General features: G+C 32.9%; 1 protein-coding gene across 1 annotated transcript in view; it reads right to left on the bottom strand.

Annotated features, from left to right (window-relative positions):
• The window catches only part of DPP10 (dipeptidyl peptidase like 10), a 963,744-nt gene that overhangs the window by 104,375 nt on the left and 831,444 nt on the right, over positions 1–27,925 (bottom strand). The window contains exon 8 of the mRNA XM_044669137.1: positions 2,962–3,082. Within this exon, the coding sequence (XP_044525072.1) occupies positions 2,962–3,082 (121 nt within the window). The remainder of the gene's footprint in view (positions 1–2,961; positions 3,083–27,925) is intronic.

Raw genomic sequence — 27,925 nt, 5'->3', positions numbered from 1 at the left:
TGAAACAAAAGGAAGAATAAAAGCAACTGATTATAGCTATTGTTTTTTTACTCATTAAAATATATGCTTTAAATTCATATTTACAAGCAATTATATTTTACAAGTGAATTTGCCTCCACTATCAGTGTCCATTTCATTTTTGTGACTTTTACAATACTAATTAGAAAGTCTCTTTGAAGAGGAGATGGAGTTGCCAACATATATAATTTTATAGCAGAAACAATTACAAAAACAAGAAAAAATAAGAAAAAATTGTTTTATATTGACTTGGGGATTGTCTTAAGGGTTAGCTTAGCATTCAATATTCTAGAGTTAATTTTGTCTCTTTTTGTATTGCCTGATGAAACAGTACAGAGTTACCGATGGTATGAAATTGTAAACACTTTTTACACACAGAAACTCTGAAGATTTATTTATCTGTCCAAAGGACTTAAAATGAGTTCCACATCTTTAAGTGAATCTGGGAAAGTTTGTCGGTAAGAAGGTTGAACATATGGTTATAATAGAACTATACCTCTATTTACTCAAATAATCCAAAATGATTATATTTTAATAGATAAAATGCTTTGAATAATAGCTAATAACCATGAACTTGATATCTTTAAACTTTATTTTCAGGGAAAAATGTTGAATTTCTATATCAGATTTAATTAATTTGCTATGTTAATGATCCTAATTTATATGCAATCATATTAGATTGGTTTAGTTTGAACTATGTTAAAACATTCTTTCATCTCAAAAGTTTTATTTTTTCTTTCCAACTTCAGTGACTTATATCAAAATTTTATGTTTCATTTGTTTTTGTTTCTTTTCGTGTGAGATATTCTTTAAAAGAATGCTTAAATTAAATTTAATATTTTAAAGAATGAGTAGAACCAATCTGCTTATATTTCCAAGTCATGCTCATGTACAACATTCCCCAAAATGAATCAGTCTTTAAAAACAAGAAGCACCACCTATATTTATCTGCATAATAATTATTCTAGGATCACATAGAAGACTATTTGTTGAGTTTGATTTCTTAGGATATTTATAGAATTGAAATTTAAGTCTATAAAAGATTAATTACACATGTTATCTATTGCTTTCAAAATTTCATGGACAAGCTGAACTTGAATTGTAATAAATGTACTAAATATGGAAGCCAACAGAACATTTGGAAATAAGAAATAGGAAAATTATACACACATTGTTAAAGGCCAAAGATCTGGATCTCTGATAAGTACCAAAAAGTTTTAATAAGGGCAAATGGTAGTGTTGGAAGAAGGCAGTTACAGATATGGGACACCACAGATTGGGTTCTAATGAGAAATGTGAGATTATTGGGAATCAGAGGATGCTGAAAACAAATAAGACTAATATGTTTCTTTAATCACATTCATTTGATAATGTTCTAAACCTAAAATAGCATTCTAGGATTGTTCCCCTTGCTCAGTCACATTCTAATCTGAGGGTGATCCCGCAATCAATAGTCTCATTATCCTGGGGAATTTAGCTTCTCTCTTTTCCTGTACTTTGAAATGGAGTTTTTATTGCCTTCAAATGAATTCAATGACCATCCAACAGAGAGCTACATAGCACAAATAGGAGAAAGCAATGGGTCCCATTATCTATATGTTATGCTGGCTAACAAATTATATCACTAATTTCTAAACTCATTCAGGAGAGAGATAATGTTCCCTAACCATAATCTACTGAAATTATTATAGTATGAAGATATTACAAAGGAAAACTAAGAGGCTACTGAAGACAACAATTATGAACCTGAAGGCATAGTTTTAAGGCGATTTTCTGGTAGGTGTGCTTTGAACAATGATATGAAAGTTATGCTGTACTGATCAAAATATAGCTGCTCAATTTGTGCATGTAATTCCAGTTGTTATTTGAACATCATCTATTTATTTCTTATGTAGTCATTTCTATTTTGTCTTATCCTATTATTTTTATTATAAATGGAAAAAATAAGGAAATAAAAACAGCACCATGAAGGTATGTGTTATTTTAAATATTATTGTAGTCTTCAACTGCCTTGAGCTTCTGTTATGTGTCTGCTGAGTGAACTTTAAACCATAAACTTTACATAACTCTTGTTTGTCTTCTGTATACATTTAATACATAATACCTATGGATCTGGCTTAAATTCTACGACTTTAGGATATGAAAAAGAGAGCTATAGTACATAACATGGTGATGGAGATGAAGACGCAATGTCTACAGGTGAGTCCTAGTCTCAGAGATTGCAACTGAATAATCTGGCAAGTTTTAAAATCTTCAAATATGCTGCCAAGGCCATCTGCAAAGTGAGGATTTATAATGATGTACAATCAGAAGGGAGGAAGATATACTGAAGCTTTGTGTCATGGAACATGTCCACATTCCTATTTACAAGTTTAAGCAGAAATAGGAATCTAATCAACAATCAGAATTTGATTTCTTATGTCACAGAAGTCATTTAAATATTATTACATTTAAATATAATTTTATTTTTATCATAAATAACTTATTAGGTATATTATATTTTCTTCCATTATAATCAGTTTATAAATATGACAAATTTTTCCTGATGGCATGATTAAAATTAAAAAAGCTTTCATAAAGTCTGACTATAGTTGACTACATAGTATTTTATGTTTGTTTGTTTTTATTTACTCTCCAGGACAGTCAAAAAAATCAGTATATAATTTCCACTCTGATAATTTGTAAGGCTACCTATCAATTTTATTAGCTAAATCTTATCTCTAATAAAATCTGTTTATCTTGAACAAAAAAGTGGCAAAACATAATTAGATGCAAATTACAACAGAAGATATATGAGCATATACAAGATATTAAAGCATAAATATTCATTTGAAAGGAAATGAAAAAACTGAGTATTTTTCTGGAAAGAATAAATTTCTCCTTCAGATTTTGTATAAAAATATTCTATTTCCATTCTTTCAAAACTAAATTCACCCCACTCACCTTCATATAACCAGTCAGCAATTCCATTAAAAATAATTCCTTCTTTTCCAGAAGATGTCAGTCTCAATGAACTACTCTTTACATCAGGTTGATAGTAGATGTTATTTTCAAAAATGTAAATCTGGATCAGAAAATATTTCAAACAAAGAAACAATTGATGTGATCATACTTTTCATTTTTTATGACTGGCAGGATTACTTCTTCTAGATATTCATCTTAATGTTGCAACAGTCACACAGATTCTCTGACATTTTGTTCATGGGTAGGAATCTCATGTGTTCATATGGGGACAGAGTTAGTAGAAATTTCACCTTCTTTCCTTTTCCAGACTGTTTTAAAAAATCTAGACTATGTTTTCTTTAAATCAAGTAGTGTCATACATTCACCCCCCGCAATTTTTTTAACCATTGGGATGATTTGCTGACCTCAAACAAGAGAGCAAGTTTACAAAACATAGGAAACAAGAAAAACATTTTACAGAAATCCAGAAATCCAATCAGAGTATCTGCATTTTTTGACCTCTGATTATTACTAACATTATTATATAGAATGACTCTTTTATAACCTCCAATGACTCTGTATCCTTTTTTATGTAATAAATGTGTTGGAGCAAATACTCTCTGTTGTCACTTAAAGTTACAGACATTACTACCTTTTTATTTCTGGGTTTAAACTTATTGTTTCATTTAAAATTTGGAAGAACATTGGAATTTTGGAATCTCAATGACATTCATTGGAGTAAGATATAAATAGTAATCATAATAGAATACTGTTTATACTGTGCTTTATTATATTGTGTTGTACATTTTTTAAATATCTAGTGCTTTGTCCTCCATTGTTAAAATAGATTTGTGGGGAAAAATATGAGACTTGAAGTTTGGAAAGAGATTTTATTTTAATACTGCAACCTACATTTATTAGATGTAGATGACCATGGACATAACCTTTAAAATCATTGGGCCTCAATTTCCCCTTACATAAAAATGAGAATATATGTAAGACCTATTTTTTGAATTGTTCTGGTAACCAAAAATGCTTCATAAACCTAAAAAAATGTTTAGGAGTGGCAGTTATCATGATCATCATGATTATGATTAGTTATTTCTCTGAAGACTCTAATAATTTCATGGTGTTAATGTCCTTATTCTCTGCTTCTAAACTATTATGAAAATGAAAATGGTTTCTTCCAAACTGTCCCATCCAAAATATTTTTCTTTATTAACACATTTTCGCGGAAATCTTGGAAAATATTTCTCCCACAGGCTTTAATATGGTTTGGATGGACTAATATAATAATGTTTTGAATGACTATATTCTTATGACAGAATCAGCTGTTTGTACATATCCAGTGGAAGAGAAGAAATAGGATGTACAGCTAATTTTTCAAAATAATTCTAAATATGAAAATTCTAAAAATTGAACTAACAAGGAATAATAGCTCTAAACTCAAATACTCTGATGAAACTTTCCCAAATATAGCTCATATTGCCATATCCACTGACTTTTGGAATACTCAACTTCCCTAACTTCACTGTAGCATTTGACATTGCTAAAAACTTATATTTTGTTAAATATTTTCTTTCATCACTTTTTATCTCTCCAATTATCTATTTCCTTCACTGACTTTTTCCATTCCCTAATTATATGTATTCACAAGGCCTTCTAGAGAACTATATATACTCATTCTCTATAATTCTCTACATTATAGAGAACATCTATAATGAAACATCTCTATAAAATAAATTCAAAATCAAATTTCTTCAACATCAACCTCAATATCAAGATTCAATTATAATTTCTAACTGATTAGCAATATATCTGCCTAAGTGTTTATATCATATTTAAGATGAAAAGAGTCATATACAGAGATGATCACTGAAACTGTAGAAGTTGATAAGGGTAAAGTAAATTAGAGGTAGAATCAAATATGACACAGGATGAAATTCTTGGTGATATCTATGTTTGGCAATCATGAAATGGAAGAATATTCTCCAAATTAGACAGAGGAGGAACTGCCAGAAAGATAAGAAAATCAGGAGAGTTCATTGTCAGGAAAACCAAGAAAGGAAAAGTGGAAAGGAGAGGAGGGTGATTAATGATGTGAAACATTACTGAGAAGACAAGATGGCTAGAGATTAAGAAATGACCAGCAGTATTATTACCATTACTATTCCTTTGCAAACTATAGCATATGCTATTCCATAGCTATGCTTTTGATCTAAATGTTCCACATACTCTCTCCTGATCTCTGCCTACTGATAATTCCCCTATATTTGAAGCTGAAGCTCAATGAGAGATGTAATTTAGCTCAAAAAGGGAATTCCCTAACAATCAGATCTGTCCAAAAAAAGGAATTTTCTGTCTTGAGTTGTTTATCATAAATATAATCAAGCAAAGGCTAATGATTACTTCTCAGAAATTGTTTAAGATTCCTTTTCTTGTATAAATAGATGACTTCTATAGTCTTTTAAAACTTTATATTTCTATGAAAAAATGGAATTTTTCTCTAAAATGGGATCTCTGATGTCATAGCACAATGTAATATTTTTCTTTACAGTTACAGAATTCTCCCTTTCACCCATTCCCCACCTTGTATAATAATTTTATATAACTTTGCTAATTTGAAAACACTTTGAGTTGTTCATATGGCAAGAGTGATGGATAACCAATGAATAGGAATGTTGTACATGTGATACCTACAAAATATTAAGGAAAATAAGATAAGTTATGAGCACACAAGGTATTACGCCCATGATATATTTATGGAAGGATAAGGACTTCTATATATTTAAAGGAAATGCACAATTGAAGATACTGCGGATAACTACGATAGTTTCTGTATTTCCAGAAAAAGAGTTATGTGCTTCTTTGCATCCACCTCAGCACTTGTATAGATAAAATTTACTTCCCAAGACTCGTCTACTCAGCATCCCATTTGTGCACGAATGCTAGGTAAAAGCACGGGCCTGTGGGGAGATGGAGATGGAGGATATAGTTGGTATGTGACCTCTTTCTGTCTGTCTGTCTGTCTGTCTGTCTGTCTGTCTGTCTCTCTTTCTCTGTCTCTCTCTCTCTCTTTGTGAACATGGCTGCTGAAGCTGGCTAAGATCCAGCAGGAGAATTTACACATGTGGTCATACTTTAGCTAGATTATTAGGCTTTGAACTTCTATTTCTTTTTTTATTTCTTCTACTTTAAGTGATAAACATTATAAAAATAATAGTTGGAGTTATTGCTATTAATTTAAATCTTACACATCCAAGACTGTTCCCTGAAGAGAGTTCACAAAAAAATCCCAAAATGTTGAATGAATAATTGAGTAGAGAGGAATGAATTTAGATAGATGAATTGCTTCTCTACTTCAAAGCAATATTCATTAAGGACCTACCAAATTACAGACATTGTTCTGCATGTTGAAAATACAAGAAGAAACATAAATCCATTAACATACTAAAAAAAACAATTTACATTCTCCTTTCATTTGTTAAGGAAGGGGAGGGAAGGTAAGAGCATGTACACGGATAATTCAATATAAAATAGATGGAAAGTAAACGCAAAATAATTTTTCAGAGGTACACTAACATTTAAGTTGAATTAGGGAAGTCCTGTGTAAGAGGAAGCATTTGACATAATATGTGAATTGAGATAAGCCTCGCTAGAGTTCAAGGTCAAAAGAAAAAAAAAGATTTCAGGCTGGGGAATGGATGGTGCAAGGTTTGAAGTCAGAAGAAAATATGTCTTCTACAGAGAACAGGAAAAAGGCAAGTTTGACTGTAATGAAGAGTGCATGACAGGGATGAATATGAGATCAATTTGGAAAGCAAGGTTAAAACTGAACCTTAAATTCATGTACTACTGAGCACTTGATTATAGTTCAGGAAACCCAGGAATGGCCAATGTTTACTTGTATATCAGGTAAATTTCTCCACCATTTATTTTAATGTTGTAGAGGAAAAGTATGCTAACATCAGAAATCCAGCACAATCTGAAAGAGAGTGGATTTGTTACATTAAGTCAAATTGATATAAGTAAAGTTATTTAAACACATAGATCTTACAGCACTTTTAAAAATTATTATGCTACATTGTATTATAGTTTTTTTTATTTGCTTGTTATCTCTTCCTCTGGACTGTAAATTACTTCATATAAGATATTCCTTCATATCATTATATTATGATGTAAACTATAGTATATCATATACTGTAGATGCTTAAAATGCTAATTAAATGCCTGAGCGAATGTTACATGCTGATAAAAGTCCCTGAAATATTGTCTCTACTTCGAAAAATGTATATTGAAACACATATGCAATTCCAGAGCATTAGAAAACAGATAATGAGAGCATGGAAACTGTAGAAGATACAAAAAGAGACTATATATACAGTTTGGTTATATGTGACCCAAATAACATATGAATATGATTTTAGAGGCAAAATAGGACAATCCACCATTCCTTCTTTATCCCCTATAACCTGTTCTAATAAATTTATTCCAGAAATAGATACAACATTTGCCTTATACTTTGATGCACTGAAATATGACAGAATTAGCACAGTTCTTATAATGTATTCAAATTTTAATTTGTATGTATTGCGTTCTTTGTAAGATGACAATTTTTTCTAAAATTATACAGCTTAAGCGGTAATAAAATTACTCATAATTTAAAGGGATATATGTATATTCCTCCTGGAAAAGACCTTTGTGAGGGTCAAGCAGCTCAACAATAATACTGACAATATCCTTTTTTCACAATTAGCACATGAAATAGATTTCTAAATATTTCTGGATTTAAAAACATTTTCCTTTCTTTTCTCGAATCTCTATACATATAATTTATGTAGAGGTCATTCATTACCTATATATTGATGCATATATAATTACTATTTTTAGGAAATAAGTATTTCAATACAAGGAATCTCAGTTGCCAGACATTCCAAAAATTCTATTGATTTCAAACTTTGAGTTAAAATAATTTATGACATTTCCCATGGGTTCAGAAGATATATATGTAATCCAAAACTATTGACCAGTAATTACATTTATTTTTGAAAAAAGACTGGATGGAGTTCAGAATCTACATGAATGTGATATGTACTTCAATTTGAAAGATAAAAGTATGGAGTCAGAATTTTAAGGATTTCATTCTGCTAAAAATTTAATAGCAACTGTTATAGACAATATCTTTATGTATTAATTTAATAACATTAGTAGAAAGAGTAAAACATAGCCATGTGTATCATTTTAAATTATTCAGATATTCCTGGTTATGATAACAATTTTGAATGCCTTAAACACATTCCATTTATTTTTTACAAATAATTATGCATAAATAAACAAAAATTTACCTCAGCTTAATGGTGAAAGCAAAAATTTTGATTGAAATGAATTTGTCTTTGGAAACAATTGAGTTCAAATTCTAGATATGGAACCAAATATAATTTCAGCTATTCACATAGTCTTGCTGAATTCTTTTTTTATAAAATGACAAGTTGAAATATGGATAAGTAGAGATTTTGTACCTTTGGAATTTCATTCCCCATAATTCCTTCATCTCTCAGAATCCCTTTCTCCTTCACCCCTACCTTGCATGCTTATGTTGTTTGTTTATAAGTCCTATAACTCCTCCCTCTCTTTCTCTTCTTTTGCAGCTGAGCTGGGCTACCTAGCTAGCTTTTCTTACTTTAGTTATTATAAACTTTATAAAATATCATAATTAGTTAATATATATTAATTTTAATCTTCACAACTATAAGATTTCCTTTCTGATTCTTCCAAGGCATAAATCTATGATACTCTGATGCAAAGAAAGTTATTATGTTTCCATTTGAATAGAAAAAAATACACAAAAATAGGAAAATGTTACAGACTTTTATTAAAATGTCTCTGATTAGTATCATATCTAATACGTTGAATTAATCTATTTATATCAGTCAGCTAAAGAGTATTATCTGTCTCTTTTAACATATTTCTAATCTTGCTTCTAAAATACATAACTAGCTAACCAACTCTTTTTTCAGAATTTGTGGTTTTAACCTGTTCAAAATAGCAGAAATATAAGAAGGCAGGTCAAAGAAACAAACTACAAATTACTTAATTTTAATGCATTACTTAATAGTCAAATTGCTTTAATTTTATAAATATGTGCCTTACACTACATATGATATATTCTCATTTAGGTCTACATATAAACAGAACCAAGGCTAACATTTCTTCTGATAGCAAAATCACAGGGCAGGAACCTTATCAATTTTATAATCAAATAAAGAGGAAGAAAATGACAATACTTAAACAAAGCATAAATATGAAAGGGGTATAATAGATTTTAGAATATTGAAGTTTTAAAGTTGGAAATATGAGAACACTAGATAAGTTGAGTTTTGGTAAGAATGAATACTTTGAAAAGTATCAGCAAGCATTAGAAGTCTGATCTTCTAAAAATGTTGGTGTTCCAGATAATAGGATATTAAATAAGGAAATATTAAGGAAATGAGCTCAACATTGCCTCCTTTATATTCTATTAAAAACCGCATAATAACAAATAAAAGAAAGAGTAATAATATTCAACTTTATAGTGCTTTGAGTTTTGCACATCATTTTATAAACACATCATTTGATCTTAAAACAAACACATGTAGCAAATACTCTTAACAGTTTTTTTAAATAAAGGAACGTTAACAGATTGGACACAAAAATGAATAAATAATAAAAAATAAATATATCAAAATAATAGTCCCTTATTTTCATTTAAAAACTGAAGAGAATAAGCCTCCTATTACATAACTTGCTCATTGCTATAGAGCTGGTTAAGTGGCTGAGGCAGGATCTGAATGAAGTATTCCTAATTTCAATTTCAATATTCTATCCACTATGACTTACTAGTATTGAATTCTGATTATACATATATTTGTGTTACTACATTTCTAGGTCATCATTTTTGAAGTATTATAATACAATAAAACACAAACTCTATTGAACAGCATTTAAATATTTATAATGGTTCAAAGAACCTTTAGGAACTTGTTTGACATCTATCATCTTATAGTTTGTTATTGACAAAATTCCAGCGAAAGAGTTATGAGCTGTTTTTAAGGTTTTAATCTATTTTAAAAGATAGATGAAACACTCGTCAATTTTTTTCACCATGAGAATGGACAATATACTCTGAAATAAGTCATATTCAACAAAATGTCATTTTGTTGAGTAGTGCTCTATAGAAGGATTGTACTTGTGGATTTTTTTGACTTGGATTTTAAACAATGCCTTATGTTATATTTCATCTTAATAAAACTCTGAGAAAAATATATATTTATCCTGAAAAATAATGGGCCAAAAGATAAAATGCCAATTTTGTAGTTTTCATGGAAATATTAATAATAATTAAAATCATGAGTTCAAGAATAAAGATGAAAAAAACATGACTGTGCAGATTGATAAGTAATCTCTACCTCCTTTTTCAGAAATATATTGTCAAAACTCAAATTGTAAAATGCTGATAAGATTCTTTAAATTTACTTTTTAATAACATGCTCACAGGAAAAATATGTTTGACCATTTAATTAACTGAAACACCAGCTTAGTTCTTTGATTGCTATTGAAAGTTTGACCTTGAACAAAACATTTTCTTTGCAAAGCAATACATTCATTTTCCCCCAATAGACTCCAGGACAGATTGTAAATCATTAAAATCAGTGAAATCACTTTTATACTTGCACCTGTCACTTGCATAAGTGACAAAAAATGAGGGGAAAAGTCCCACTCTCTTGATTTTTAGAGCTGTTTAAATGTACTGAAGTTAATTTTTCAAATCCATTTTTCTTCTAATCTTTTTCACTAACCTTATATATACACATATACATAAAATGTCAATGTGTTCTGCATTCCTTCCTTCCCTCTTGAATCTCTCCCAACTATTGAAAAAGCAAATAATATATTATTATTTATATATTTTTGTTGATTAAAGAGTTTTCCATTTTCTGTCTCTTTCTCCTTCTTTTGCTCATTTTGCTTTTTTTTCTTTGTCTTTATGCTGAAGCTTAGCTTCATTCCTGGGCTGGAGGGAATACTGTCCTGAGTTTTACCAGTTCCTGAAGTTGGCCTCTCTGTTGTTTCACATCCCAGTTTAGCTCCCCAAAGAGGCAGCCTGGTTGACTTACTGTGTGGAGGCAGTTATTCTTTCCAGATGCCATTTGCCCTGGGTCATGTTGACTTCCACACTTTTATGCTGAGGTTGGACCTTGTTGAATTAAATTGGTCCCACTTATAGCCACACCAGGTTGCACCTGGACTCTACTCTGACTAGTGCTGGGCCAGATTTCTCCTACTCCTGCCTGTCACCTGTCATTTGATTTCCATCCTCCCACTGCTGAGGTTGGACTGAATCCAATTGTGCTCTTTCTCCTACATCTTGGGCTGTATCTGAATGAGTTCTACCCTGGTTTGCTTAGCATTCTCTCTTCCTCTCCCAATCAAAATGGATATTTTTTGCTGTCCCTCTACACCAGTAATGGCAAACTTTTTGAGACAACATGCCATGCCCTGCCTCCAGCCTGCATGCAATGCCCTACCTGCTCTCCCCCTCCCCAAATGCCAGGTACACTCTGCCTTCCTTCTTACCCCACACAGGGGAAGGAAAAAGCTCTCCAACTGGGCTGCTGTGCAGAGGGGCGGGTGAAGTGAGGAATGCCCTCAGTGAGTATAGAGTGGAGGAGGGAAGTGGCCCAAATGTTCTGCTCCCCTCTAGCTCTGCCACCTGTGAACCAACCACCCTATCCATTGGGCTGCTCAATAGAGGGGCAGTTGATGTGAAAAAATGTCATCAGGCATGATGGAGAGGGGGAAGGGAGCAGCTCCTCCCACATCCCTCTGTCTTTCCAGTAATAAACACTGGGGGTTGGGGGTAAGGTGGTGTCCATGACCACAGAAAGCATTCTACATACCATCTTTGGCACATGTGCCATAGGTTTACCATCACTGCACTACACGGTAATGGGTAGAAGCACTGCTTCATCCTACCTTTTGTACATTCTATACCTCCAGGATTCATTTTGAGGCTTTTAAAATTTTATCATTGTTGTCTTAGCCATCTGGAGGATGTCTGGTCAGCTCTGAGCATTTCTTACTTCATCATTTTAGTAAATGGAAATGGTACTTCTTTCTGGTTGCCTCAATATTTTCTCACTGACCTGGTTATTATGGAATTTAGAATCTCTTTTAGAAGTGATGAGTAGATTCTTTCAATTTATATTTTACCCTTTGGACCGAAAATATTTGGAAAGGTTGTCCTTGATTCTTTTTTGAAATATGCTGTCTTACTTGTTTGTTTACCAAAACTTCTAGGTTCTTCGGTAATTTTTAAATTATCTCTACTCAATCTATTTTCCTGGTCAATTACTTTTCCACTTATATTCTTACTTTCTTTTATTTTTTCCCATTCTATTGATTTGTGTTGTTTCTTGAAGTTTCATGGAGTAATTAGCTCTCACTTGTACATTTCTATTTCTTAAGACATTTTCGTCTATGACCTTTTGTACCTGTTTTTACTTTTGGCTAATTCTACTTTTTAAATTGTTCTTTTCTTCAGCAAGGTTTTGCACCTCCTTTTGGTCTATTCTGTTTTTAAAGGATTATTTTTGGTAATGAATATTTTTTCTGCTACTTTTTACTGTTAGGCCAAATTTTAAGATATCATTTTCTTCAGCATTTTTCATGCCTCTAAGTTATTAGTTTTCTTTAAAAATTTTTCTTATATCACTTTGTATTCTTTTCCCATTTTTCCTTTACTACTCTTGTCTTTTTCTTTTTCTCTTCCAGGAATTCTTGATGACCTTGGGACCAATCAGTATTTTTTTAAAACTTTGCATGTAGTCATTTTTATACGATTGTTTACTAGAGTCTGTGTCTCTGCTACAGCAGGAGCTGTTTATGATCAAGTTTTTTTTTTGTTTGTTTGTTTTCTTTGCTCATTTTCCCAGCCTACTTGTTTGTTTTCAACTTCATGTTAAAGTTGGTTTCTGAAAGCCTTGAGATGGACTCATGTTTCAAGCTTTGGTATTTTTATGATGTTTCTATATCTAATTCTGGGGGTTTGCAATCTCTGATGATTTCAAGGTATCATTACCCTGGGAGAGTTGTGGTCATTATTATACTTAATTGCATTGCATTCTGGCCTTTACCCAAGAAGGTACTGTGCTTCCTTTTTGCTGCAAGGACTTAAATACTTTTTGATCGTGGAACTGTGACTGGAGTCCTTGCTCTCCTGTAGTCCCAAGTGCTAGTGCTCCACTTAGCCCTAAAAGTTTGGCCAGGACCCTGCTTTCTTATGACTGGACACAAGTATTTGTCTCTACCCTGAAACTGTTAACCAGGATTGCAAATGGGTAGAGTCACGAATTAGTTCCTATTGTACCCAGAACCAGCAAAAGGGTCTCTTTTATTTCCTTCTGACAAATTATCTGACCCCCTTAATCTTTTGGTTTGAGACCACCAAAGTAGCTGTGCTTCTTAAGTTCCAGACACCTCTGAGGCCCACTATTCATTCTTTTGCTTTGCTCTAGGCCTGTGCCCAATAAGTGTTAGAGATCTCTCCTGCAGACCTTTTAAATTGTCCTAAATCATAAAATATCTCCCTCTGGCCTTTTTTGGACTTGCTACTCCAAAATTTGAAATGAAACATTACTTTAAAGTTGTTAGAGGAGAATATTGTGAGAGATCAGCTGGTTCCTAGCTACCTGTATTTGGTCATCTTGACTCTACTTATCCTTGAGTTTAAAAAGAGGTAAAGATTAATTTCCTTTGTCTCAAAGGTATAATAATATCAGTCTTTACTATATGGAAAATCAGGATAAGAAAACATAAAAATCACAGACAAGCTACAGGCAAACAAATATGATATCATCTGGACTGTATTACCTCTAAGATCATTTCTAACTCTAAATCTATAACTATAATTTAATCTATTTGAGACAATAAGTTTGAGAACAGTTGCTGACTTGCCTTAGTAGAAAATTTTACCACCTAGAGTTCTTTCAAGCAATTAGACCATGGTTTAGAATTTATTTCTGATTTAATGGATAAGTGAGAGGCAAGATTAATTTATACATATGATTTTGGTTTATATGCTAACATCAGATGCTAACTTCTATATGAAACTCTATGGCTTGTTAATTTTGCATTTTACAAGAAAGATACAGGCAGAGTTTGTGGGAAAACTAAATATAACTATATAAAAGAAAATACAATAACTTTCTAAACTCATTTTAGTCCAATAAAACATATTTGGAAGGAGAGAAAATTTGGGACAACTTGATAGAGAATATAAACATATTGGAAGGATATGGAATATGACGACCCACCCTATAAGAGATTAGTAGCTCTTCTACAAGAGTAGCAGTGGATAACCTTTTTGAGGATCCTTTGAATTTTTTAATCAATCAATATATGTAAAGCTTTTATAATATTCAAAGCACTGTAGTAACTCCTGATAAAAATAAAAAGCAAAAACTATTAATTGACATCAAAGAACTAAATTCCTAATAAGGAACATAAGCTGTAAACACTTAGACATAAGATACACAGAGAAGTTGTATAGTAATCTTCAGTGTTTTAATATATTTTAACTTGCACTAAGAGGGCAAAAAGCCATGTGTAACAAACTTTTCACTTTTTTCTGCATCATTAACATTTTTTTATTACTTAAGTCTAGCCAATCAATTAACAAAAATCAAGCTCCAAAATGTAAGATTTCCTGGTTTCTAAGAATTTGCTCACATGGAAAATGTAACAATATTTCTTAACTAGTGTCTGAGGTGGTTCTTTCACACCACTAATTATGGCCCTAAAGGAGAGAGGAAAAATAAACAAACAAAACTAAACAACTAGAGGAACATAGAAAGATTTCTGCAAAAGAAGAGAGTGTCTTAAAGGAAGCCAGATATTCTAAGAGGTATAGATGAGGAGGGAAACAGTCTACTTAATGAGAATCAGGCAGTTCAAAAGCATTGATATGAGAGATTGAATGTATTTATGGGCAACAACATACACTTAATTATGACTGAACCACAGATTAGTTGATATTCATAAAGTTTTTAACACAATGCTTGACACACAGTAGACACATTATATATTTATTCCTTTGCACTTCTACAATCCAACATAAAATGAGAATAATATATAAGAAAATTGTGGTGAAAAGGAAGGACAGAGATTTAAATGAAAAAATATTTTTTTTCTCCTAGAAGTGTTTATTGAGTAAGACAGTGTTATGATCAAACCTATTCTTTAGGAAAAATCACTTTGACGTCTTCTAGACGATGAATTAGATAACATAGAAAATGAAAAAGTGAGACAAAACAGGATACTATAGAAAATAACTTAACCTATGATAAGAACTGTATTTTAGGAAAGAGTGTGTGTGTATACACAAGTTATATGTATATATGTGTATATATATTTTTCCCATATATACATGTATGTATGCCTCTGTATAAATATTTTAGAAGGACACATATCCTTATATAGTGGTATTAGCTTAGATTTATGTTATAAATGAGAGAAGATGTATATGACACTATGGATTTGACCCTTAATATTACAGAGATGGTGTTGCCTTTGACAGAAAAAAAAGAAAAATTTGTAATTTGGGTGTACTTGAAAGGAAAGTGAGTGATTTTTTAAAAAGGTCATCATTGGAATTCATTTTCTTAAAACTTTGCAAGTTGGCAGAACCATCCCAAAGACAGAGCTATTTTTCTCATCTTTATGAACTTTATTTGAACATTATTGCTGAAAAAATATATTTAAAGTTTAAAGAAACTCCAGAAAAATAGCTTATTCATTACATATATGGACTACAAATAACAAGCAATATGTTAATAAAAATACATCATGCAATGATTCATGTTAGACATTATTTCAGTTAGCATACCAAGAAGCAACACCTATTATCTTAGATATTAATAACTATGAAAGGGAAAAGCTAGGTGGCTCAGTGGATAGAATGAGGCCTAGAGTTGGGAAAACCTGTGTTCAAATATGGCCTTAGACACTTTCTGGTGTGTGACTCTGGACAAGTCACTTAACTTTGATTTTCTAGGCTTCATCACTCTTCTGACTTAGAAGGAAAGAATTAAACAAGGAACCATGACAAAATTTGTTATAGAGAGATCAATCAATCAATAAGCTGTGAATAGATATATGCCAATTACTGGGATACAAATTCAAAGAATGATTTATTCCAACTTGAAGTGAGCTGATATTCTTATAATTGATACAATTTTATATATACATATATAATAGAAATATGAAACTAATAAGCATACGCAAGTAGTTAAATAACATAATTCACTTTAGAAAAGAAGACACTAGCAATTCATATGTTAGTACATCCAAAGGATAATAAAAAACAAAAGTCCCTGAATGAACTATAATTAGATGGTAAATGTTATTAGATGCTAATATAGAGTGGAGATCCATGGAATGTATTGGCTTTACCAAGGGACAATGGGAAGGCCACATTAAGCAAAATCTCCTAGCTTATATACACACATCAAAGAACTAAATAAGGATAGCTTAGCTGGAAAGAATATGAAGACAGCTAGCAGATATTTTAACAGTCATGTTTTGAAGGAGCAAATTTTCACCTTCACTCCTTCAATGCACAAAGATTTTTCCTTATTCCCTCCAATAAGGAAATTGGAAAAAATCTGGTTGAAAGGGTTTTTAATGCTAATATGTTTTTCCTTTACACCTTTGTTCATTTCAAATAGACATCCAAACTTGTTAGAAGAAATTCTATGAAAGTGGGATTGCAGAAATGGAAAGGAGTTCTCATATGTTTATCAATGGCTTTGTGCCTAATGCTTTCCAGTTTTTAGGCATGCTGATAAGAAAACAAATTGAAAAATCCACAAGGTGGAACCAGCCTTGGCTATCTCACATGAACATTTCCCCCCACATTTGTTCAAGACTTTATTTCATGTGATACAATTTTAAGAAAACTTTGGCCATTGCTGAATAAATATACCTACATTTGAAATATAAAACAACCCAAAGACCTTGAAAAAGTCTCTTTCAATAGTGGTTAAAAGGAACTCTCAGTATCATTATATTTCATGTTTTTTAGTAAAAATAGAAACAAGATGTATTAATTTGATACTTGCAAAATTCAGAATTAATTGAACCAATGACATACTGACAATGAAGAGTGGCTTCTATATTAGTTGACCTTAAATATTAAGCAAAATGGGATCTCCCAAATTTGGGATTTTGGGGAGCGAATGTTTGGTGAAGATTAATCCTTCAAATAGTAAATAGAAAATACTTATTTCACCTATATCTTTAAATCCTGTGATATTTAGATATTTTCTCTGCAAATCAAAGCTTTTTTTTAATTTATAAAAGAAATACTAAAATGAAAATCATGAAAATTTATATGCTAAATATAAAATTATAAGGAACAAGTTTTCAGTCTTATTTTCTAATCCATTTGGACTATTTTGAAATTGACTCCAATCTATCCCATTTCTAATTTCTCTTTTTATTAATTTATGAGAGCCCTATATTATCTGTTTAAACCATTTTATCATGTAATGATGTTATTTACTACTTATTGACTTTCCTGGGATGATAGAAATAAATCAAAATTATTTCCCCTGCAATTTAAGGACAATCACATTCTGACCTATTTACTTACATGCAGCTGAAGATATTATCTTCCCCCTCACCCTCTTAGAGTTTAAGTTATTTGAAAACAGGAGCAGATGTTTTGTTTTTTCCTCTTCTTTTATTTATCTTTTTATTCCAAGCATAAACTACAGTGAATGTAACATATTAAGAGTTTTATCAATGCTTACTTATTGACTGAGTTTCAACACTAAGTCCAGTCTTTCCCTATATAAATCCTTCCAATCCAGTCATCCTCTTCCCTAATGACTGAACCCTACATATACCATTCATTCTTCAAATTCTTTGTCATTTATCATTCCACTCTTTTTACCTAAAAATCCACACAATACTCTTTGTTAGTATAAAAACTTCATGTTTTCAGGTCCAAGCTTAAATCCTGCTTCCTCTGTAGGAGGTCACTTTTTTCTTCTCCAGATGAATTTTTAAAATTCATTTTTCCAATTGTATTATTTTTACCAATTATATGTAATAATATATTTCCAAATAAATTTTCTGAAGTTATATGATCAAAATTTTCTCTTCTCCTTTACTCACCACTTATGGAGCTGGCAAGCAATTTAATCTGTGTTATATGTGTATTATCACTCAAAACATATTTTCATATTTTTCATTTTTGTAAGGGAATAATCTTACAAAATAAAACCGCCAAAACATATTCCCAAATAAACAAATGAAAAACTATATGCTTTCATCTGCATTCCCATCAAGGTGATTTTTCTGCCAATCCCAATAGGACTTGATTTTTTTCCTTCTCTGAACTCTATTACTAGAATTTCTTATTCATTTAGTAGCACATGTTAATTTCAAAGTTTTTCTTTATTTTTCACATTCTAATATTTCCAATTAGATTGTAAGTACCATGGATGTGGAAAATGTTTCTTGTATAATTTTGTATTCCCCAAAGCACTTAAGGTTGAATGAATCTTTAGGAGTTTCTTTGGCATCTCAGGACAGAGTATAATGAGCTTCAGGGATGTTGTACTTGGATCTCTCATTCTGAATACTGTAACACTCTCCTAAATGCCACAAACCAATACTGTCCTAGCCTTATAAGATCTCCAGAGTTATTTTCTCATTTCCTCAGATAGTATCTGTCTTTGCTACCTCCAGACACAGGGTATAAGGGTTTACTGGAACCTGACAATAATGCCGAGAGGTAAATGATATAGGTATTATCCCCACCTTATAAAAAAGGAAAATTAAGTTCAAATCAAGCCAGTAGATTGTCCACAATAGTATAGAGTATAAGTGTAAAATATAGTTTGAATTCAATTGTCCTCTTCCAGCCCTGCATATAGCCCCATAGGAAACAAAGACAGATGGCCCAAGAAAGGGAAAGATAAGACAAAATGTATAATATGCACTAAAGACAGAAAGATAGGTAAATATATGATCAGGAAAGGTATGTATTTATCAGACATTATGGTAATAAAATTAAAGAACTATTCCAATAATATTACAAGAAGCCAGAAAGAGACAATTCAAATATCAAGGAGCACCAATCAGGATTACACAGGATCTGGCAGCCTCCAAACTAAAGTACCATAAGGATTGGAATATGATATTCAGAAAGGTAAGAGAATTGGGTCTACAACCAAGGATCACCTTACCATCAATATTGACTATATACTTCCAAAGGGAAAGTATGAACATTTAACAAAATGGAAGAGTTCCAAGTATTTATTTTAAAAAAAAGACTAGAACTAAATGGAAAATTTGATGTCCAAATACAAAAATCAAGAGAAACATGAAAAGGTAAATAAAAAAGAAAAGGAAAAATATTTTTTCTTTTTCTTTTAATGGCCTCAATAAGGTCTAATTGTTTATATTCCTAAATGGAAAAAGGTTATTTGTAACTGTCAAAAATTGTATTAACTATTATAGTATTTAGAAGAATTATTCCCATGTAGAGTTTGGGGTATAAAGTGGTTTAAAATGGTATGCCAAAAAAAAATGGAGTGATAGAAGATGGCATCAAGAGAAACTTAAAGGAATAAGAAATATAGGATAATCTATATCACATAAAGAGGAGCATGGGAGAGGGGGAAGAATACCATTATAAGAATGAGAGAACAAGAGTGTTAATAGGTAATACGCAAACCTTACTCTCAGTGGAATCAATTCTGAGAGGGAAGAGGATCTAGGTCCATTGGGGTATTGAAATCTAGCTTACTCTACAGGAAAGTTGAGAGGGAGAGAGGGAAAAACCAAGATGGGGGGGAGTGCAGTGGGGAGTACATAAAGGGAAGGAAAGAAGGGGGAGGGAATTTAATTCATTCTAAATAAAAATAAGAGGGGAATAAGAAGGAAGTGGGTGGAAAGGAAATTTTGATAAGGATGGGGAATAGAGGGACTAATTAAAAGCAAAACACAGGTATAGAAAGAAAGAGTGAAAGGGCAAGAATAGGAAAGAGCAAGAATAGGAAAGGAAATCACAATGAAGGGGGGATACAATGGTAGTAATCATAACTCTGAATGAGAATGAGATGAACTCACCCATAAAACAGAAGCAGATAGCAGAGTGGATTTGAAACCAAAATCCCACCTTATGTTATCTACAAGAAACACACATGAAGGAGGTAGATGCACACAGGGTAAAGGTAAAAGACTGGAGTAAAATCTACTGACCATCAGCTGAGAAAAAGATGGCAGGAGTCACACACATGATATCTAAGAAAGCAAAAGTAAAAATATGATTAAAAGAGATAGGGAAGGTAATTACATCCTGATAAAAGAAAGTATAGACAATGAGGAAATATCAGTACTCACTATATATGCACCAAATGGTATAGCATTTAAATTTTTTTAACATTTAATAATATTTATTTTTTAGAAAAGTTATAATGGTTACATAATTCATGCTCTTACTTTCCCCTTCACCCCCCAAACTCCCCCCTCCCCCATAGCTGATGAGTATTTCCACTGGTTTTAACATGTGTTATTGATCAAGACCTATTTCCAAATTGTTGATAGTTGCATTGGTGTGATAGTTTCTAGTCTACATCCCCAAATAAGTCCAACACAACCCATGTGTTCAAGCAGTTGTTTTTCTTCTATTTCCACTCCTGTACTTCTTCCTCTGAATGTGGGTGGTGTTCTTTTCCATAAATCCCTCATAATTCTCCTGGGCCATTGCATTGCTGCTAGTACAGAAGTCTGTTACATTCTATTTTACCACAGTGTATTAGTCTCTGTGTACAACATTCTTCTGGCTCTGCTCCTTTCACTCTGCTCTTTTCGCTCTACAACAATTCCTGGAAGTCTTTCCAGTTCACATGGAATTCCTCCAGTTTATTATTCCTTTGAGTGCAATAGTATTCCATGACCAGCATATACCACAATTTGTTCAGCCATTCCGCAATTGATTGGCATACCCTTGTTTTCCAGGTTTTTGCAACCATGAAGAGCGTGGCTATAAATATTTTTGTATATGACTTTTTCCCTATGATCTCTTTGGGGTATAAACCCAGTAATGGTATGGCTGGATCAAAGGGCAGGCAAACTTTTAGTGCTCTTTGGGCATAGTTCCAAATTGCCATCCAGAATGGTTGAATCAGTTCACAACTACACCAGCAATGCATTATTGTCCCAATTTGGCCACATCACCTCCAATATTCATTACTCTCCCCTTGTATCATTTTAGCCAATCTGCTAGGTGTGAGGTGATAACTGAGAGTTCTTTTGATTTGCATTTCTCTAATTATTAGAGATTTAGAATAATTTCTTATGTGCTTATTGATAGTTTTTATTTCTTTATATTAAAATTGCCTATTCATATCCCCTGGTCATTTATCAATTTCATGTTTCCTTCTATTTTATCAGTCTTTTGACTTTGTTTTATTTGTTCTTGTTGTCTTGAGAGATCATTGGCTTATACTTGCCCAATTCTTGTCTTTAGAGACTGGTTTTCTGCTAAAATTTTTTGATTTTCCTTTTAGATTTGGTCTGTTCTGTTTTCCAGCTTTTTGATATTGGTCTCCTATTTGCTTATCAATTCTTTTATTTTGGGGCATCTTTTTTGAATTACCCTATTATAGCCTTTAGAGACTGGTTTTCCTTTTCAATCTGGTCATTTCTGGTCTTCAATTTAGTTGCCTCACTTTCCAATTGTGAAATTCTGCCTTTTAAACTGTTATTTTCTTGCCTGATCTCTTCCATCTTTCTCATCATCTCAGACTTGAACTCTTCAAAGACTTGTGACCAGTTTTCATTGTTTTGGAAAGCTTTGGATATGATTATTTATTTGTTCTTCTCTGCTGTTTGCTCTGATGGCTGGATTTTCTCTTTGTAAAATTTTTCCAGTGTTAAAGATTTCTTCTTGTTGATCTTTCTCTTTTGAGGTTCTTGTGGATGGCTTGCCATTGGGAGCCGTGCGCCCTCTCAGCTTTTTCCTCACGCCCAGGATCTGTCTGCCCTCTTTAAGCTCCTGAGGTCTCAGGTCTAGTTGTTCTCAGGGTCAAGCTTCCTTGTGGTCCCCTTCCTTGTTCTTCTGCCCAAAGCTCTTTTAACAGTCTCAGGGAGCTGCTTCCAAAGTTGTGCACCCCTCTGCCCTGGGTCCCCTCCCAATGTCCACACCTGTGCTCAGGATCCAGGTCCACACCTGCACTCAAGATCTGAGTCTGAGCCTGCTCTCTGGATCTGTGTTCAAAGTCTGCGTGCTCTTTAGAATCTTGCTGTCTTAAATCTTGCCACTCTCAGGAGCAGGCCCTGGTGATGCCAGGTAGCTGCCAATGACTTAATGTGTGCCCCAACCATGCTGTAACTCTTTTGCACTGGCTTTGGCACTGTAGGTGGTGTGTGTGGGGGGGGTGTTAGAAGGGGTTGCTTAGCTTGTGTTTTAGAAAGAGCTGTTTTACCCCTTTATAGCATGGAAATGCCCTGATTCCACGTACCTTCAATGCTGATCCCTGTTGTGGGGGTACCTTGTTCATCTGGATTTGTTTTTATGTCTTCTTGAGGAATTCTATATGTGTGGGTTAGGAGAGGTCAAGCAGCTGCTTTTTACTCTGCCACCATCTTAACCCAGAAGCCCCTAGTCTCAATAAATAATTATTTAAAGGAGAAACTATTTGAGTTTAAGGAGGTAATAGATAGTAAAATTATACTACTGGGAGACCTGAACCTACCTCTATCAGATCTAGATGAATCAAACCAAAAATATAAACAAGAAAGAGGTAAGAGATATAGATGAAATTTTAGAAAAATTGGAGTTAATAGATATATGGAGAAAATTAAATAGAGACAAAAAGGAATACACCTTTTCAGCAGCTCAATTCACAAAAAACAAATTGACCATGTAATAGGGCAAAATAAAAAACAACACATGGCAAACAAATGCAAAAAAGCAGAAATAAGAGCCAGGCCTAGAGACGGGAGGTCCTAGGTTCAAATCCGGCCTCAGACACTTCCCAGTGAGGCTTGGGCAAGTCACTTGACCCCCCATTGCCTACCCTTACCATTCTTCCACCTATAAGTCAATACACAGAAGTTAAGGGTTTAAAATAAAAAAGCAGAAATAATAAATATAAACTTTTCAGATCATAATGCAATAAATATAATAATTAGCAAGATTACATGGAGAGGAAAACCAAAAAATAATTGGAAAATAAATAATATGATTCTCCAGTTAAAGAACAAATCATAGAAACAATTAATAATTTCATTGAAGACAATGACAATGATGAGACATTATATCAAAACTAATGGGATGCAGCCAAAGTAGTATTCAGGGGAAATTTTATATCCTTGAATGCTTATATTAACAAATGAGGGGGCAGAGGTCAATGAATAGGGCATGAAAATTAAAAAAACTAAAAATAGAACAAATTAAAAATCTCTAAATAAAAACTAAATTAGAAATCCTAAAAATTAAAGGAGAAATTAAAAACATTGAAAATAAAAGAACTATTGAATTAAGAAATAAGAATAGAAGATGGTACTTTGAAAAAACAAATAAAATAGATAAAGTACTGGTTAATCTAATAAAAAAGAAAGAAGAAAAGCAAATTAAGAGTATCAAAGATCAAAAATGAGACCTCACCTCTAATGAAGGAGAAATTAAGGCAATCAATAAAAACTATTTTGCCCAATTATATGGCAATAAATAAGGCAATCCAGGTGATATTGGAAAATATTTAGAAAAATGGAAATTGCCTTGATTAACAGAAGAAATAGAATACTTAAATAATGTCATATCAGATAAAGAATTTGAACAAACTATCAAAGAACTTCCTAAGAAAAATATCTCCAGGGTCTGATGGATTCCCAAGTGAATTCTATCCAACATTCAAAGAACAAATAATTCCAATAATATACAAACAATTTGACATAATAAACAAAGAAGGATTTCAACCAAATTCCTTTTATGACACATATATGGTACTGGTTCCAAAACCAGGCAGATCAAAACAGAGAAAGAACACTACAAAACAATCCCCTTAATGTATATAGATAGAAAAATCTTAAAAAGAATACTAGCAAAAAGACCCCAGCAAGTGATCACGAGTGTTATTCATTATAATCAGGTGGGATTTAAACCAGGAATGCAAGGATGCTTCAGTAGCAGGAAAGCTTTCCACATAATTGACCATATCAACAAGTAAACCACCAAAAATCACATGATTATCTCATTAGACGCAAAAAAAGTCTTTCACAAAATACAACACTCATTCCTATTGAAAACACTAGAAAGTAAAGGAATAGAAGGTCCTTTCCTTAAAATAATAAACAATATATATCTAAAATGATCAGCAAGCATCATCTGCAATGGGGATAAATTAAAATACTTCCCAATACCATAAGGAGTGAAACAATGATGCCAAATATCACCTCTATTATTTGACTTTATACTAGATACACCAGGAGTAGCAATTAGAGAAGAAAAAGAAATTGAAGTTATTAAAATAAGCCAAGGCAGACCAAGCTATTACTCTTTGCAGATGATAGGATGGTCTGCTTAAAGAATCCTAGAGGATCAGCTAAAACAACTAGTGGAAATAATCAACAACTTAAGCAAAGTTGAAGGATACAAAATAAACGCACATAAATCACCAGCATTCCTATATATTTCTAGCACATCTCAACAGCAAGACTTAGAAAGTGAAATGCCATTTAAAATCACCCTAGACAATAGAAAATACTTAGGAATTCATATGTCAAGACAAACACAGGAATTATATGAACACAACTACAAAATACTCTCTACACAATTAAAACTAGATCTAATCAATTAGAACAACATTAATTGCTCATGGGTAGGATGAGCTAATAAAAATGACAATCGTATCCAAATTAATTTGCTTATTTAGTGCCATACCTATCAAACTACCAAGAAACTTTTTTTTTTCTGAATTAGAAAAAAGTATAACAAAGTTCATTTGGAAGAACAAAAGATCAAGAATATCAAAGGAAATAGAGTGGGGCCTAATAGTATGAGATCTTAAACTGTGCTATAAAACACTGGTCATCAAAACAATATGGTACTGTTTAAGAGACAGAAGAGAGGATCAGTAGAATAAACTTGGGGTAAATGATGCCTGAAAGACAGTGTATGATAAATCCAAATAGCCCAGATTTTGGGACAAAAATCCAACACTTGACAAAAACTTCTGGGAAAATTGGAAAACAGTATGGGAGAGATTAGGTTTAGATCAACATCTCACACCCTATAGCAAGATAAACTGAGAATGGGTGAATAATTTGAATATAAAGAAGGAAAGTATAAGTAAATTAGGTGAACACAGAATAGCATACCTGTCAGATCTTTGGGAAAGGAATGATTTCAAGACCAAGGAAGAGATAGAAAAAATTACAAAGTGTAAAATGAATAATTTTGATTACATTAAATTAAAAAGGTTTTGTACGAACAAATCCAATGCAACAAAAATTAGAAAGGAAACAACAAATTGGGAATAAATCTTTATAACAAAACCTCTGACAAAGTTCTAATTACTCAAATTTTTTTTTTAGGTCAGAATACTAACCCTGATTGGCTGTATTTATTTATTTATTTATTTATTTATTTTTTTTTTTTTACATTTTAAATTTTATTTTTAGAAAAATTTTCCATGGTTACATGATTCATGTTCTTACTTTCCCCTTCACCCCCCCCCCAAACCCTCCCATAGCCTATGCACATTTTCACTGGTTTTAACATGTGTCATCGATCAAGATCTATTTCCACATTATTGATAGTTGCATTGGTGTGGTCGATTTGAGTCTACAACCCCAATCATGTCTGAATCAACCCATGTGTTCAAGCAGTTGTTTTTCTTCTGTGTTTCCACTCCTGTAGTTCTTCCTCTGAATGTGGGTAGTGTCTTTTCCATAAATCCCTCCAAATTGTCTTGGGTCATTGCATTGCTGCTAGTACAGATGTCCATTACATTCTATTTTACCACAGTGTATCAGTCTCTGTGTACAATGTTCTTCTGGCTCTGCTCCCTTCACTCTGCATCAGTTCCTGGAGGTCATTCCATTTCACATGGAATTACTCCAGTTTATTATTCCTTTGAGCACAATAGTATTCCATCACCAGCATATACCACAATTTGTTCAGCCATTCCCCAATCGAAAGGCATACCTTTGTTTTCCAGTTTTTTGCCACCACGAAGAGCGCGATTATAAATATTTTTGTACATGTCTTTTTCCCTTTGATCTCTTTGGGGTACAAACCCAGAAATGGTATGGGTGGATCAAAGGGCAGGCAGTCTTTTAGTGCTCTTTGGACATAGTTCCAAATTGCCATAGCTGGAAAGACTTTGTAGAAGGTGAAAAACAAATGATAAATGTCCACCAGAAAGACATACTGACAAAACTACCCTTGAAGGACCCATGGAAGAAATAATGAAAGTTTGGAGGGGGAGAAGCAAGAAGAAAACATTGTAGCATCTAAGAAAGTGAACAAATAAGCTCTCTATAACTATGACTAAAATCCAGGAAAGAAAGAAAAAAATTGCACTTAGCAGACCTGGATGATTGCTTGAAAAAATATTCTGGCAAGAAAAAAAAGACCTGACGCTTTCTTCAAAGAAATATGATGAACTTTTTTTAATTACTCAAAGGGTCTATGAAATGGCCAAAGAGTGTCTTTCCTAATCTGCCAGCACCCTACAGAGATGTTTTAGCCCTATTTAAAGAATAATACTTTGCCATCTCCACCTCCTGAAATCTTTGGACTTTTCTTTCATCATCTTGGTCACGTCTGTTAGCACAATCTTTTTTTTTTTTAACATTTATTAATAATCATTTTTAACATGGTTACATGTTTCATGCTCCTATTTTCCCCTTCACCCCCCGCACTCCCCCCACCCATAGCCGACGCACTTTTCCACTGGTTTTGTCATGTGTCCTTGATCAAGACCAATTTCCCAATTGTTGGTGGTTGCATTGGTGTGGTAGTTTCGAGTCCACACCCTCAATCATGTCCGCCCCAACCCATGCGTTCAAGCAGTTGCTTTTCTTATATGTTTCCTCTCCTGCAGTCCTTCCTCTGAATGTGGGTAGCATTCTTTACCATAAATCCCTCAGAATTGTCCTGGGTCATTGCATTGCTGCTGGTACAGAAGCCCATTACATTCAATTTTACCACAGTATATCAGTCTCTGTGTACAATGTTCTTTTGGCTCTGCTCCTTTCGCTCTGCATCAGATCCCGGAGGTCTCTCCAGTTCGCCTGGAACTCCTCCAGTTTATTATTCCTTTTAGCACAATAGTATTCCATCACCCGCATATACCACAGTTTGTTCAGCCATTCCCCAATTGAAGGACATACCCTCCTTTTCCAGTTTTTTGCCACCACAAAAAGCGCAGCTATAAATATTTTTGTACATGTCTGTTTATCTATGATCTCTTTGGGGTACAAACCCAACAATGGTATGGCTGGGTCAAAGGGCAGGCAGTCTTTTATAGCCCTTTGAGCATGATTCCAAATTGCCAGCCAGAATGGCTGGATCAGTTCACAACTCCACCAGCAATGCATTAATGTCCCAATTTTGCCACATCCCCTCCAACATTCATTAGTCTCCCCTTCTTTCATTTTAGCCAATCTGCTAGGTGTGAGGTGGTACCTCAGAGTTGTTTTGATTTGCATTTCTCTAATTATTAGAGATTTGGAACTCTTTCTCATGTGCTTATTGATACTTTTGATTTCTTTACCTGAAAATTGCCTATTCATGTCTCTTGCCCATTTATCAATTGGGGAATGGTTTGATTTTTTATACAATTGCTTTAACTCCTTGTATATTTGAGTGATTAGACCCCTGTCAGAGTTTTTCGTTATAAAG

This window comes from Gracilinanus agilis, chromosome 3, assembly GCF_016433145.1.
Source record: "Gracilinanus agilis isolate LMUSP501 chromosome 3, AgileGrace, whole genome shotgun sequence".
NCBI lineage: Eukaryota > Metazoa > Chordata > Mammalia > Didelphimorphia > Didelphidae > Gracilinanus > Gracilinanus agilis.
This window is presented reverse-complemented; position numbering and strand designations above follow the sequence as displayed.